Source organism: Rhinoderma darwinii, chromosome 3, assembly GCF_050947455.1.
Source record: "Rhinoderma darwinii isolate aRhiDar2 chromosome 3, aRhiDar2.hap1, whole genome shotgun sequence".
In the NCBI taxonomy this organism is placed as follows: domain Eukaryota; kingdom Metazoa; phylum Chordata; class Amphibia; order Anura; family Rhinodermatidae; genus Rhinoderma; species Rhinoderma darwinii.
In genome coordinates, this window is record NC_134689.1 from 347592897 (window position 1) to 347609269 (window position 16373).

Genomic DNA, 16373 nt, shown 5'->3' on the forward strand with positions numbered 1-16373 from the left:
GGTCCTGTCTGCTTGGGCCCTGTATCTAAGCCTACCATGTGGTAGGCTTCGATATAGGGCCTATGTGTGATACTGTCTGTTGGACCCTGTATCTAAGCCTACCACAAGGTAGGCTTAGATACAGGGTCCAGCAGACAGTAGTCTTATACAGTATAAGATTACTGTGTGCTGGGGCCCTGTATCTAAACCTACCGTGTGGTTGGCTTAAATACAGGGCCCATCAGACAGGATCACATATGGGCCATGTATCTAAGCCTACCATGCCATGTGATTGGCTTAGATACAGAGCCCAGCAGACAGCTATTGGTTAAAAAAAATTGTTCGGTTTCGCCACATTCTGAAAGCCATAACTTTTATATTTTTTTTATCGTTTGAGTGGTGTGAGGGCTTATTTTTCTGCGGGACGAGCTGTAGTTTTTATTAGCACCATTTCTTGTATATACAATTTTTTATCACCTTTTATTTCATTCTTTTTAGCTCTATGGTGACCAAAAAGCAACGATTCTGTGGTTTAATTTTTATTTTTTTATGCCGTTCACCGTGCGAGTCAAATAATGCTATATTGTAATAGTTCGGAATTTTACAGATGCAGCGTTACCAATTTTTTTTATTATTATTTTTTTACATTGTGCTTGGGGAAAAATGGGAAAAGGGTTTATTTTTTAACTTTTAATATTTTTTTACACTCCTGAAAATGTATCTAACTTTATTTTTACACATTTTATTAGTTCCCCTCGGGGACGCTGATACAATACACTGCAATACATGGATGAGCTACGGAAACAGCGTAACTCGCTGAGCTACGCTGTTTCCGTAACTACTATTCAGTTCTATAGGAGTTATGGAAACAGCGGAGCTTAGCGAGTTACGCTGTTTCCGTAACTCAGACCATGTACGCTGTTTTTGGAGGTACCGAGTTACAGAAACAGCCATCGCTGTTCCTGACCGTTAGAGCAGCTGCAGTGTATTTAGCAGGGTCAGTGGCACATCATGGGAAGGGAAGGTGTTAAGTAAGAAGCGGTCAGGGGGCCCGGCGCTGCCGGGTCCCTTGACTGCCGACTATAAGAGGCAGGGACTTTTTAGCAAGATGCTGATGGAGTAACAGAGCGAGTCCCCTTAGGGTATGTGCACACGATAACGTCAATTATGACTGAAATTACAGAGCTGTTTTCAGGAGAAAACAGTTCCTGCATTTCAGACGTAATTGCTCGTACTCGCGTTTTGCGAGGTGTCAATTACGGACGTAATTTGGAGCTGTTCTCCATTGGATTCAATTAAAAACGGCTCCAATTACGTCCCAAGAAGTGTCCTGCACTTCTTTGACGAGGCTGTTATTTTACGCGCCGTCTTTTGACAGCAACGCGTAAAATTACAGGTCGTCGGCACAGTACATCGGCAAACCCATTGAAATGAATGGGCAGATGTTTGCCGACATATTGGAGCCGTGTTTTCAGGCATAATTCGAGGCGTAAAATGCCTCCATTACGCCTGAAAATAGGTCGTATGAACCCAGCCTTACTCTTAAACCACTCAGATGCTGCAGTCGCTATTTTCCGTGGCATCTGAGGTGTTAAACGACCAATAGAGCAGGAGCCCGACCGTCTTTAGACAGGCTGATACCCGCTCTGGCTTGGACGGGCTTGGAGTGGGACGGCTGCAGGATTATTACTTTTCTCACATGAGCAGCTATAGCAAATCCAAGAGCAGTTGGAGTGTCTCAGACTCAGGGCCCGCACAGAGGAGACAGGAGCAGAAGAAGCAAGGGGTGAGGAGGAAGCTCCGCCCACAGCCTGCCCTGCAAGAAGCCTGTCAGAAAGGGAGATGGTGAGTGCCTAATGGAGATCTGTCTGCAGTTTGTGCCTCTATATGTGTCCGTGTTTGTCTATGTGTGCGTATATATGTGTCTATGTTTGTATGTGTATATGTTCCAATATGTGTGTATATATGTTTCTGTGGGTGTATTTGTATGCCTAAGTGCTTGTATGTGTGTGTGTGTGTGTGTGTGTGTGTGTGTGTGTGTGTTTGTGCGCGCATCTACTACTGCAGGTGCCACTGCTACATTATCTGTATTTAGAGAGTTATCACTGTGTTATCTGTGGTGTTGCATAGGACTGCAGGTAACATCTGCTACATTATCTGTGCTCAGAGGGTTATCACTGTGTTATCTGTGGTGTTCCATAAGACTACAGGTAACATCTACTACCTTATCTGTGCTGTTTATATGTGCGCATGTGTGGGTATATATGGGTCTGTACGTGTACGTGTGTGTGTGTGTGTGTGTGTGTGTGTGTGTGTGTGTGTGTGTGTGTGTGTGTATACATGTTCCTGTGTGTCTATAGATATGTGCCTTTATGTATTTGTATAAGTTCCAGTATGTGTATGAATATATGTGCCTGTGTGTATATATATTTGCCTGTATGTGCCTTTATGTATGTACAGTATATATGTGGTTTAATTTTTGGTTTGTGGAGGGCAGCAATAGAGAGTCCTGCACTGGGTGCCATCCAACCTAAGGCTGGCCCTGCTCAGACTCATAGATTAAAGGAATAGTGTCACCAAAATTTTTTTTTTCATGTCAGTTTTATGTTAGTGTTTTATTAAAAACGTTTTTATTTATTTGTGTGTTTGTGTGTTACTTTTTTCTATTTTTTCACTTTTTCTTCCCTATGGGGGCTGCCATTTTTTGTTCCATTTCTGTCTGTGTCGATTAACGACACATACAGACATGGAATACGGCAGCCACAGTCCCATAGGGACTGCGAACGGCTCCCGTCCCATTGACTTCCGTGTACGGCGTCTGTGTGGGAACTGCGCATGCGCCGCTCCCACACAGTCCAATTCGAAATTGGCGCCGTCCGGCGCCATTTTCCTGTGGACCGGAAGTCGCGGCCGGACAGTAATATTACTACTTCCGGTCGCGGCTTCCGGATTTGTGCACTTGGACCAGCGGCAGCAAACGGAGCGGACGGGCCGGAGGGAGCCGCGGCGGCAGGAGCAGGTAAGAGATTTCAATGTATGTTCGTGTTTGTGTGTGTTTACTACTGTATGTAAACCTACTACGCTGTGTGTTAGCTCAAAAAATGGCGACACACAGTGTAGGAGGTTACACCGTTCAAACCCCTCGTTTATCCCGGCACTAGCCAGGATAAAGGAGGGGGGGATGCTGAGAGCTCACTAGAGCGAGAGCTTTTAACCCAATGTTGCAATGCTGCAATTTTGGGAAATAGCTCCATCTAGTGACCAAAAATGGGTAGTATTATAAATTAGAAATAATTTATAATATTTCCTGACTCGTGAAAAAAATAAAAAAAATTTGAACAATGTTTAATCACCCACACACTAAATGTTTAATAAAAAAAAAAAAAACATGTTTTTCGGGCAACACCATGCCTTTAAGTAGCGCTGCAGCCATTTCTGGACAGTGCTGAGGGTAACGGCAGATCCACGCCACAACTGGAGGGCTCCAGGTAAGGTATCTATTATTTTACCATGCTGTATGTCCCAGTCCCCAGGACCAGAGGGTCGCTTCAATTGTATCCGTGTTCTTGGGACGGGAATACAATTGAACGCGCAGGCGAGGAAAGGTAACCCTTCCTCTCCATTCGGTGATTTTTTTGTGGCGCAGGTGGTGTGATGACGTCATCGCGCCATTTGGCACCATTCCACTGGAGCAGGCCAGATCAGAAAAGACCCGGGCTGCATCAACAGCAAACGTAAATTGTGATCCCTGGCCGACACTAGTAAATCCTAGCGCGGGGATTCCTTTGTATCTAAAGGACTCCAGCACCAGATTCATAGTGGCACACGCACCCGAGATGCAAGAAAATACTGGTGCATCACGAGTAATCCTGCGCCACTTACAAGGCTCAGTACACTAAGCAGTGACAGCTCTAAGCTGTTATTGGTTAGTTTACATCACGTGATGGCCGGTTACCTAAGTTCCTTGGCCTACTTTCAAAAGTAGGCCAATGAACTGAGGTAACCTGGTAAACTAACCAATGACAGCTTAGAGATGTCACTGCTTAGTTAACTGTCACGGACCCAGGAAGGTAAGTACGATAATTGTTTTGCTGTTTTTTGTTTTTTTTACAGGTTTGGTTGTTAGACTACTTCAGATTTGAGGACTACTTCGATGTTGGTGTTTTTATATTCTATAAAATGGTTAACGAGGATTGTGTGGGGGGTTTTATTTCAATAAAATATTTTTTATGTGTTGGTGCTTTTTTTTTTACAATTATTACTACCGCCTTAGTAATGGCCGCTGTCTGATAGACAGCGTCCATTACAGAGGCGGGGCTTAGTGTTAGCCAATGAAAATGCTAGCACTAACCCACATTATTACCCCGTTACACACTGCCACCAGGGATACTATGAAGAGATGGGTACTATCCAGTACCCGACCATCTGAAGTCATGGTAGGGAACTGGGGCGGCTGCAGGCTGGTAACATTTGTTTGGGAAAGCCCAAAAACTGTAAGCCTTTCCACCCTGGTAATGCAAGGCTGCTGCTATGTTGTATCTGGCTGGTTATGAAAAATTAGGTAGACCCTACATTGTTGTTTTTTTTTAAATAATAATAATTGAAAAAAACAACATGGGGTGTCGTCCCCGCCCCCCATTTTTCATAACCAGCCAGATACAACATAGCAGCAGGTGAGCATTACCAGGGTGGGAAGGGCCACGTTTTTATTGGCTTTCCTAGCTTAATAATATCAGCCTGTGGTGACCCAGGTGCCCGACTATCACTGCAGATGGTCGGTTTCTAGATCATACTCGGCTCTTCCCGGTACCCCTGGTGGTGGTGGGTACAGAGTAATAATGGGGTTAGTGCTTGCCTTTTCACTGGCTAACACTAAGCCCCACTTTAGTAATGGACGCTGTCAATCGGCCCTAACTGAGTACTATGGACCAGAAAGTCGGTAATATGGGTATAAAATATACTTTTATTATAAAGAATTATTAAAACAACATAGTACAACAGAAAATGTAAAAAGATGAAAACAAACACAAAGCTGGTACACATATGGTAATGGAAGACTCTATGCTGATGTGAGCCAAACAATATAAGTATGTAAAATGTTGCCCACACCGATGCCCTTGTATACAATAAAAGTGAAAAAGAATAGTGTATATAAGAATTGATAACAATGTGTTTTATGCTACTGGATTAGTACTAGGTAATATGCTAGGTAATGCAATATCCCTTCTAAAAGGAAGTCAAGACCAGTAGGATAAATGAGACACAAATTTGAATACAAAGAAATACAAGGTGATAAGGTGTACCTGGTTGAACAGTCAGTAAGTAAAAGTGAACCAGCCGGCTCGACGCTCGTTTCACACAGTATTCCTCACTAATTCTTTATAATAAAAGTATATTTTACACCCATATTACCAACTTTCTGGTTCATAGTACTCAGTTAGGGTCGATTGTCAGTTTTGTATATGAATTTTGGGTATTGAACCATGTTCATTTATAGTTTGGATCATATATATATATATATATATATATATATATATATATAGCAAAATCCAATATACAGGTCAGCACTCCAAGTTCAGTGAAAAAAATGGATCTTTTTAATCAATACATGCAACGTTTCAGCCCTGCTCAATGGGGCCTTTCTCAAGCACATATATATATGTATATTGTGAGGGTTTAGCATCAGGAGAGGTTGGTACAGCGGTTTCTTAGTAGCCAGAGACAGGGACACCGTGCATTAAAGTTCATAACAGGGCTTTGCCTGTGTTTTATTCTTGTCAAAGAAACAGCCTCTTGTACAACAAGGCAAAATACAAAATAAATCCTGCTCGTCTGAGCACTAACTAAACAAGATATTATCTAACTATACCAAGTGCCTTCCTACCAGGCACTGGACACAAAGTAACACAGGTCTTTACTCACATAGACTACAGGCTACTCCAGCCTTAGTAGTCTCCAGTCTGAGTCAGGGGTGAGACTCACACACACTGTGTCTGCACCTTTTTATATACAGGCTGCAGGTGCAGCTAATTGAGCAGCAGCCTTGTCCTACAAACAGAGATGGACTAGGGATTGGGGAACCCGCCCTGCTCTTCCCCAATCCAACTCCAGGCCCTTTTTCCGGCTTTTCCTTAAGCCGAGATTGGAAAGCTAGAGCTTTCTATTGCAAAAAATACTCATTCCCTGGAGCCTAGGATACATATGACAGGATTCTAGGGGAAATGTACCTTCCCTCAATGACTTTACCTGTCACTGTCTCACAATATATATATATATGGAAAGAGAAAACTTGCAGCACTCCAGTATGAAGAAAATGGTGGTTTATTCAGTCAAACACAAAGCGACATTTCAATCCTACAATAGGATCTTTATCAAGCATGCCTGATAAAGATCCTACTGTAGGATTGAAACGTCGCTTTGTGTTTGACTGAATAAACCACCATTTTCTTCATACTGGAGTGCTGCAAGTTTTGTCTTTCCAAATATGATATTCCGTCCGAGGATCAGGACGACTTGCTGGGCGCCCGTGCAACAGTTTTTTGTGAGTGCTGCTGCTTTCTGCTTCTCTCTCTCCAAATTTTTGTATGAAACCTCTCTCCAAATTCTCCTTGATATAGGCCGACATGGACTGAGTCTCTGGCAAGGAGAGAGGATATACCTGTCCACGGGGAGAGGAAGCATTTGGATCCAGTTCAATTGGACAGTCGTTATACCGGTGTGGGGGAAGCATCTCAGCCTCCTTCTTGCTGAAGACATCCGCAAACTGAGAGAAATGAGGAGGTAATCCTGCTAATGACTGAGGCAGAGGAGGTTGGACAGGATGGATCTGTAACAGACAGCGGTGGAGACATTTGGAGCCCCATTGGAGAACTTCTCCGGAATTCCAGTCCAGGACTGGGGCATGTAACTGGAGCCAAGGCAGACCCAGTAGAACAGGATTGACGGCTTTAGGCAAAACAAGAAATTAAAGCAGTTCAGTATGAAGGGCTCCAACTTGGAGCTTCAGTGGCTTGGTCTCAGACACGATCGGATCGGGCAGAGGAAGTCCATTCACCGATGCAACAGCCAAAGGCGTCTCCAGTGGAACTGTGGGCAACTGGAGATGATTCACTAAGTCTTGTTGGATGTAGTTTGCCGCGGACCCTGAGTCCAGATAGGCAGAGACCCAGTGCCAGACACTATTGTCATGGGAATGGACAGTTTAGAAAATAATTTTTTATTTAGCGCCGTTCCGCCTAGAGTTGTCTCTCCAACCAATCCTAGGCACTGGAGTTTTTTGGCTTCTGGGGACACAAACACACAACAAACTCCTCTGGTGGAACAACTGGTATGGGCAACAGGGATTACTTGAAAGTAGGAGCCAGCCTAGGGAATCTTCTCTCCCAACGAACCTCTTGGGACCGCTCCCGGATCCTCATGTCAATCCGGGTGGCTAGAAGAATGGGGCCATCCAGGGTAGGTGGCAGATCGCGAGCGGCAAGCTCGTCTTTAATTTCAGATGGCAGTCCCTACCAGAATGTAGCCACCAAGGCCTCGTTGTTCAAGGTCAGCTCTGCCGCCAGGGTGCGGAACTGAATGACATACTCGCCCACGGAGGTGTCTCCCTGGTGAAGGGTCAGCAGAGATGCAGCAGCAGAAGACACTCTCCCAGGTTCATCAAATATTGTACAGAAAGTCTGTAAGAAGCACTGTAAGTCACGGATCTCTGGTCCCTGACAATCTCAAATGCGGTTGCCCCATACCAGGGCCTTGCCAGTGAGGAGAGAGATGATGGAAGTGATCCTTGCGTCATCAGAAAGGAAGGACTTTGCATGCAATCTGAAGTGGATCTGGCACTGGTAAGAAATCCCCAGCAGGTACTCACATCTCCGTCATAGCGAGGAGGTAGTGGCAGAGAGAATCCGGAGTCGGCACTGGTTTTGACAGGAGATGTAGCAGGAGGAACAGCAGGGGCAACCGCAATAGGTGCTGTGAAGACTGCAACTTGCGCATCCAGCCGATGTGCAATGGCATTCACCGCCTGGAGGAGTTAGTCCTGTCGTGACCAAAGGTCTCGCATATCTGCCTGCATGACTTGTGACGTCGTCATGGTCTTGGGTTGACCAGCGTGCTCCATGGCCTGAGCGTACTGTCACGATCCGTGGGTACTAGGCCGCACCACCGTAGCGGAGTAGCAGCTGGCCAAACAACAGTCTATACAAAGTCCTAGTACAAGAGTACCTTTGATAGTCCAGACAGTAGCAGAGGCTTAGGCACAGATGAACTTGAAGGCAGATGACGCCACACGTGGCGGATGATATCAGGCGTGGCAGATGACACCAGACGTGGTGTAAGACAGCAACACGACTCCAACACTCTAAGGCACAGGAACAAATACAGCACGGGATACAGAATACAGGTAGCATAGTAACGGAACAACGGGAACAGGATAACACTAAGGGACCATTTGCTAAGACTAACATGGATATGTACAACAACGCTCAGGCAAGGGGTGAAAGGGCAGAGCCCTTTTTATAGTCCAGGGTGATCATGGGCTAATTGGTAACTTTTTCCATGTGCGCCAGCTGGCCCCTTTAAGGGCGAGCGCGTGCGCGCACACCCTACGGGACACAGCAGAGCGGAGCAGAAGTGAGTGCTGGCATCTCCTAGAAAGGAGATGTCGGCCAGCACTCACAAGTCCATGGCCGTGGACGTTACAGTACTGTTATGTCCTGGTGGCTTAAGGGGTTAAAGGGGTTTTCCATCGACAGATTAGCATATACACTGGATATACCATAAAAGTGTTATTGATGGAAGTAAAACCATTGGATGCCACGTCAATCCCAAGTACAGGGGTGCCTTGTACCCATTTCCAGATAAATTGCCTTGCATGTGTGGTCACTCTACAATAAAGATTAAGATGCATATCTATTTATATCCCACATTATTTAAGGCCACAGAAAATTTTCCGCAAATGACAGTACATTATAGGTGAAAGTGGTTTTACAAAACCCCTCCCTCAAACAATCCACAAAGTACTTGCTGCAGGTTGGCATACCTCCCAACCGTCCCGGATTCAACGGACAGTCCTGGATTTCGGGCGATGTCCTGCTGTCCCAGGCAGCCTGCCGGTGGTACGTCCCGGACTCCCGGGGTGTCAACTGTATCTGCGTCCTCAGGACACAGATGCAGTTGAACCCAATGCTGAAGCAGGGAACTATCAGCTCTCTGCTTCAGTGTTAGTACAGAGGACTCCCCAGGCACAGCGCTACTTTAAACGCTGAGCCCAGGGAAGCCCTTGAGGTCACTAGCTCCTCCTGGAGCGGAATCCCCTGCCAGGGCGTTGCCGATGCTCTGGCCGGGGATTCTGCTCATAGAGGGAATCCCTGACATCACTGTCCATATAGGGCTCCTACTGGAGCGGAATCCCCAGCCACCGCATGGCCGATGCTCTGGCTGGGGTTTCCGACCCTAGAGGGAGTCCCAATGGCTAAAGAGGGGGGTAGCGCTATCTACAGTGGGGTGACACTATCTTTAAGGGGGTCTGGCACTATCTACATGGGCACTGTGGCACTATCTACATAGGCACTGGCACTTATATGTGGGCACTGGCACTCGGGGCAACTAAGGGGGCATTATAGTGTATGGGGGCATTATACTGTATGGGAGAGGCTATAGGGGCATTATATTGTATGGCCATCTGTGGGGGCATTATAGTGTATTGTGGCAGCAAAGCACGCATTATACTGTATGGGGCAGCTATGGGGCATTATACTGTATAAGAGCAGCTATGGGGGCATTATACTGTATGAGGGCAGCTATGGGGGCATTATACTGTATAGGTCAGCTATGGAGGCATTATGCTGTATGGGGCAGCTATGGGGCATTATACTGTACGGGTCAACTATGGGGCATTATACTGTATGGGGCATCTGTATGGGCAATAGAATTGTATGGGGCAGCTATGGGGGCATTATGCTGTTTGAAAGCAGCTATGGGGCATTATTTGTTTGGACATTATACTGCATAGGGGCATCTGTGTGGGCATTATACTGTATGGGCGCATCTGTGTGGGCATTATACTGTATGTGTGCATCTATGGGGGCATTATGCTGTATGGTGGCAACTATGAGGGCATTATACTGTATGGGGCAGCTGTGGGGCACTATACTGTATGGGGCAGCTACTTGAAATGATACTGTGTGGGAGGCACTATGGGAGCATGATACTTTGTGGGCTGAAACGGGCGGACATTGGGCGGGATTTCAAAAGGAAAAAAACTTGTCCCTCCTTGTGTTACTTAAAAGTTGGGAGGTATGGCAAAGGGTAAAATCCATGGCATTTCCACAGTGGAAAAATCTGAACATGTCATAATTCTTCAGATCGGTGGGGACTTAGACTTCAGTACATAGTTGATAGATTTTGGTATATCTCTTCAGTGACTATACATTATTAACATGTTGGTTGTAGTTATACATTATTCTGTCTCTACTTTCTTTAGACCGAGTGCTATTATCAAGGATACATAGAAGATCATCCACACTCCGCAGTGGCCATTAACATATGCTCTGGACTTAGGTAACCACACTTAGCTTGCGGACCAGTTTAGGTCTATTTGATATAAGCATTTTAGAGTGATAAGGGTGGGGAATAGCTTGCAGATGCATTAAAATGAAACTCCACCGTTGACTAATATTTGCATAATAGTCAACAAATGTAAAATCTAGTATGTTTGTAAAATATATCCTATAACTTGTTTTTCTTATTCATTACTCTATGCAGTATATTAAAAATAATATTGATGATACCTGGAAACCATCAACAAGCAGGTGAACTGTTGCTTATGAATCATGCTTATTGTATTATATATCTCTTTACTTTGAGTAAACAGTTTTAATGTTTTAATAAGCTAGACTATTATGTGTATTTGTATTAATAAATAACCCATCCAAAGCAGTATACCCGTATGCACTAAATTTACTAAACATAGGGAATAATAAGAGCCCCAGCATCAGCTATCCTGCTTCTTGATGGTTTCCAGTTAGCAGCATAAGCATATGCTGCATACTATAGAACGGACCCAAAAAATTAAAACAAAAAATGGAATGAGTATACAGTATGTTATAAAGATACCTTTATTTTACATTTTATTTTGACATTAATGGAACTTCATTTTAAACACGTCTCTGCGACTATTCCAAAGTATATAATTTATGGGTATTCATGTTGAACATGTGACTTCCCGCGTAGGGGTACCATGTACACAGATGAGTTCATGTACATAATTGAGCCGGATGGACCTCTGATGGATTTCAGACACATCGTGTACAATATAGAAACTTTTGAACCTGATTTAAAATGCGACCTACACATATCCAACCTGGAAACTGTGGGAGCAAAGAGAGACAATTCAAAGGTGCAGTAGATTATTCTTCTCATTTACACGACTTTTCATAAAACTGTGTTGGAAATAGAAGAGCTCTGGTGTATTTGTAATTAAAAAAAAGCTTTTTAGTTATTTCAATGATTATATTAGGAATTGCATAACCAATAATTTTCTATACATAATGTAAAACAATGATATTAGTTTTTTTTGGTGATATTTATATGATCTTTATTTTATTTTTTGCAGGAAACACGTGAACGGAGAACAGCATACTTGGAGTTGTTTATGGTGGTTTCTCATTTACAGGTATTTTCCAACATGTGACAGTATATAGATACAGCAGGAGACTGACATGAAAAAACACCAGAATGTTGAGAACATATTGTACCATTTGCAGTATATATTAATTGGCATCAGTCTCTTTTAGTGAGGCATACTTGTAATTCATGTGAGTGAATATATATTCTGTGCACTGTAGAGTATGATGATGCTACATAAATAATAACTAATACTGTATAAGATGCAATACATGGCCAAACATTTATGTTGACAATTTTAATTCCATAACCATCATAAATATGAATTTGGCCACTACTTTTGCTGCTCTAGTATTCAAAGACTTTCCAGTAGATTTGGGAACATAGCTGTGGGGGCTCCTGTTCCCATCCCTTCACCTACAGTAGCATTAGGCCACCCTTACATCTCGTTTTTTGGTCTACGTTTGGCGTATCACCCTAAATGCTCCTGACATATACGTTAAATGTAGGTGGTGCGGATGCCAAACAGTGGCGTCCATTGACTATTCCGTCATCCGTTTAACTTATACATCATGAAAAGCTATTGAAACGCTCATGACGTATACGTTATACGCATGTCTGTGACATATGCCATAAGCTCCTATGTTAAAAAAAAAACTTTTCTTGCAGCATCCCATTATATGGAATAGTCAACTACGCTTTTGTATACCTTAGAAAAAAAAGTATACCGACTAATACCAGTCCGACAAAGGCCACAAGGACACTATTTTGGCCTCCGTCGAGCTAATGTAGCCATATGGATATGTTTAGTGTGTACATCTGGAGCTTTCCCAGCATTCACACTAAACGTATGGCAAAAAACGTGATGTGAATAGGGCCTTAGTGAAGTTGGCCACTGATGTTGGGCATTGAGTCTGTTATGCAGTTGTTCAGCCATTAAAACTAGATCCCCGAAGCTCCTAACAAACAGGTGTTGTACTGACATTGCTTCTAGTGACAGTTCCTAACTTACAGCAAATACTCCTAGTAGGTCCCCTGTTCAATAAAAAAAAACAGGGTCAGTCTAGCAGGGCAGAAATTTGACCAACTGACTAAAATTGTAGTTAAGCATGAGCCATTGTAGTGCTGTGAAATATTGCTTGACTGTGCATTTGATTTATGTACCTGTTAGAAAAGGCAAAATTTTTTGACAGCTACAAGGTATGGATTCTGTACAGCCCTGTGCCATACATATGAATATAATGTTGTTATACACTAAAGATGCCAGTAGAGGGCAGTAGAAACATATGAAATGCTTTCCTTCATGTATTCCATTCCCAAGCTGCATTCAATTGTACAGAACTATCACTTTGCTCATGTATTAATGAATTAACTTTTTACATATTTATATGTATGACAATACTTGTCTCTCCAGTTCCAATTCCATGATGAAAATACCACATCTCTGGTTGAGAGCATGCTGGAACTCATTAACCATGTCAATACTGTAAGTACAACAAATGTAAGCAATTCAAGTAGTCTGCCTTCGTTGCAAATCTCAATCTTCAGAATTTAACAAAAAACATTGGATTGCCTATCTTCAAATGACCCTGAATTGCAGCATGTATTATAATCCAGAGCTGCATTCACAATTCTGCTGTTTTTTTGTTTTTTTTAAATAAGTAAATATTTTATGTAGACAGTGTAGCTATACTACTTTACAAAACGACTTTACTGCATGATGGTAGGGGCTGATCACAACTACATTAGAGGGTTAGGGGCCTCTGTCCCAGATTCTATTGTTTTGCCAGACAAAATTATGTCTGGCAAAATGACGGAAACTATTAAAGTCAATGGGCTCCGCCGAGTGCCGATGCTTTCCGCAATGCAGTGGATCCCAAGCTTCCGGTATTGTTCTGTTTCTATGAAGGAGCGAAGCAACGGAAACCCAAATGCAGATGAGAAACCAGCCTGAATGGCGCACTGTTATGCTTAGCTACATGCCACTTGGCTACTGTTAGCTTTTAGTGCTCTCCTTAGAGGGATGGGGCTATCCTATATTTATTATGTTCATATATATCCAACCTGTGGGGTGCACAGTAGACTTTCTAAAATTTTTTTGTTTTTTTTTACATCTATCTCTCCTTAGATCTTCCAGGCTTTGAACACACAGATAGTCTTGGTAGGTCTAGAAATCTGGTCCAATGAGAACCTCATTAACACAAAAAGGGAGCAGGCCGAAGAGATCCTTTCCGATTTCTTGGAGTGGAAAAAGAAGACCTTGGATAATCGAATGACTTATGATGTTGTGGGATTGTCCTTGTAAGTCAGAATAAGAAACATTACTGTAGGGTGAAAATAGTAAAACTCAATGTATTCACGCAGGAAGTATTTCAAAGCACTAGTAGTAAAGACAATAGCACACATACATGCACCATATTTATATAATGTATGGACATGAAGGCCAGAACAATTAAGGGGTTTACAGCTAGAGACCGAGTAGCCTCCAACCACTGTTTTTAGCCTCTCCCTGTATTCGTCTTAAAACTAATGTCAATATAAAAGGAATATTTAAAATAATGTTTTCTGGATAATACTTTACACATGGAAGAAGAGTAAATTTAGCAGAGTAATATGTTATATTGTGTCAATTTTAGGAGAGAGAGCAAATTGTCATCATCTGGACTGGCACGTTGGGGTGCGGCTTGTGATCCAGATAACTCGGCGTTAATATCTGTGGTAATATTATAGAGTACAGTCTTGTTCTCTGCAGCTGAGACTTGTCCATACTATGTCATTATTCTCTATAATGTCATCGTATCCTTTCTATAGATGGACCGTGATAAACTGGTGGTAAGCTCTGCCACCTTTATACATGACTTAGGTCATGTTCTAGGAATGAAACATGATGCATTGGGATGCAGCTGCCGGTCTGAGAAACTAGCTTGTGCTATGGCTGAAGAAGGCTCGTAAGTAGTGAAAAAGAACATTTATATGTACCGTCGTATGCGCTGGGAAAGCAGAATACGCTTTTCGATAAAGATGAACACAGTAAAAAACATATACCGCATGGTATAAGTTTTTCTACTGTGGGAGCCTTTTAGTGACATATTCTACTGCATATCTATGCAATGGCAGATGTCACAGCCTTCCATCAGATCCTCCCGTCATATGCCTCTGATGTAGGGCTGTAACGTGATGTGAACAGAGCCTTAAACTGAGCAGGATAATAAAATCACATGCAATAATGTCACTCTATGTTGAAGTAGCATGTCATTTGATTATTCCTTTGGAGGTTTTTGTAGCTGTGTCTTAAGAAAATTACCAAAAGACAAATATGGACAAGTGTCTCATTGTAGCTGTAATATATATATTACATGTCATGTATATGATTACTCATATGATGTTATTATATTCAGTGCTTGGTGCTTGACAGTCAGAGCTTCCTATTTCATTGCATACTACAAGTACTGACTGTAATAATGTTCTATACTTGGCAAAATAAAGTTTTTAATAAAACATAAAAGTCTACAGTAGAAAAAAAATATTATAAACACAGAGGGGCAGATTTATCAATTTACTTTGTCCCCAACCCCATATTTGTGAAGTCCCTGCGCCACTTTTTCGACACATAGAATTGTATTGGTAAAAGTGGGCAGGGAATGAGAGTCGCGCAAATTACAACTCATTTACTACAGATCCAATCTAATGTTATTCCCCCCCCCCCCTTGCACCCTGTTGATGAATCTCACGCACGCAGGGAATGAGGGATTAGTTCACCGTTAGTCCGATAAGCCAGTAATAATAAATATCCCCCATTATTTCTCTTCTAAAAACTTTCATTTTAGTTTCATTAATTAGATTTAATACATGAGACATTCCCTTTAAAGAGGCTCTGTCACCAGATTTTGCAACCCCTATCTGCTATTGCAGCAGATCGGCGCTGCAATGTAGATTACAGTAACGTTTTTATTTTTTTAAAAACGAGCATTTTTGGCCAAGTTATGACCATTTTTGTATTTATGCAAATGAGGCTTGCAAAAGTACAACTGGGTGTGTTGAAAAGTAAAAGTACAACTGGGCGTGTATTATGTGCGTACATCGGGGCGTTTTTACTACTTTTACTAGCTGGGCGTTCTGACGAGAAGTATCATCCACTTCTCTTCAGAATGCCCAGCTTCTGGCAGATCACGCTGTGACGTCACTTCCCCAGGTCCTGCATCGTGTCAGACGAGCGAGGACACATCGGCACCAGAGGCTACAGTTGATTCTGCAGCAGCATCAGCGTTTGCAGGTAAGTAGCTACATCGACTTACCTGCAAACGCCGATGATGCTGCAGAATCAACTGTAGCCTCTGGTGCCGATGTGGCCGTCACGATGCAGGACCTGTGAGTGACGTCACAGATCTGAACTGCCAGAAGCTGGGCGTTGTGAAGAGAAGTGGATGATACTTCTCATCAGAAAGCCCAGCTAGTAAAAGTAGTAAACACGCCCCGATGTACGCACATAATACACGCCCAGTTGTACTTTAACTTTTCAACACGCCCAGTTGTACTTTTGCAAGCCTCATTTGCATAAATACAAAAATGGTCATAACTTGGCCAAAAATGCTCGTTTTTTAAAAATAAAAACGTTACTGTAATCTACATTGCAGCGCCGATCTGCTGCAATAGCAGATAGGGGTTGCAAAATCTGGTGACAGAGCCTCTTTAAATGCAACAAATATACTGAGGAAGGGTACATTTCTAAAATATAACTTTTCTTTTTTCCCATAAAAATGGAATAACAATAT

The 16373-nt window shown here is 42.8% G+C and overlaps 1 protein-coding gene across 6 annotated transcripts in view; it reads left to right on the forward strand.

Annotated features, from left to right (window-relative positions):
• Window positions 1-16373, forward strand: part of LOC142749896 (disintegrin and metalloproteinase domain-containing protein 9-like) — a 146690-nt gene that overhangs the window by 70152 nt on the left and 60165 nt on the right. For 5 of the 6 annotated variants that reach the window (XR_012882501.1, XR_012882502.1, XM_075858461.1 and 2 more), the window contains exons 6-12: window positions 10460-10536; window positions 11209-11374; window positions 11591-11650; window positions 13016-13102; window positions 13730-13902; window positions 14238-14319; window positions 14413-14549. Coding sequence is in view for 4 of the 6 variants with exons in the window: in XM_075858461.1 (XP_075714576.1) it covers window positions 10460-10536; window positions 11209-11374; window positions 11591-11650; window positions 13016-13102; window positions 13730-13902; window positions 14238-14319; window positions 14413-14549 (782 nt within the window). In the remaining 2 variants the exon portion in view is untranslated. The remainder of the gene's footprint in view (window positions 1-10459; window positions 10537-11208; window positions 11375-11590; window positions 11651-13015; window positions 13103-13729; window positions 13903-14237; window positions 14320-14412; window positions 14550-16373) is intronic. The other variant, XM_075858462.1, reaches the window with a different exon arrangement.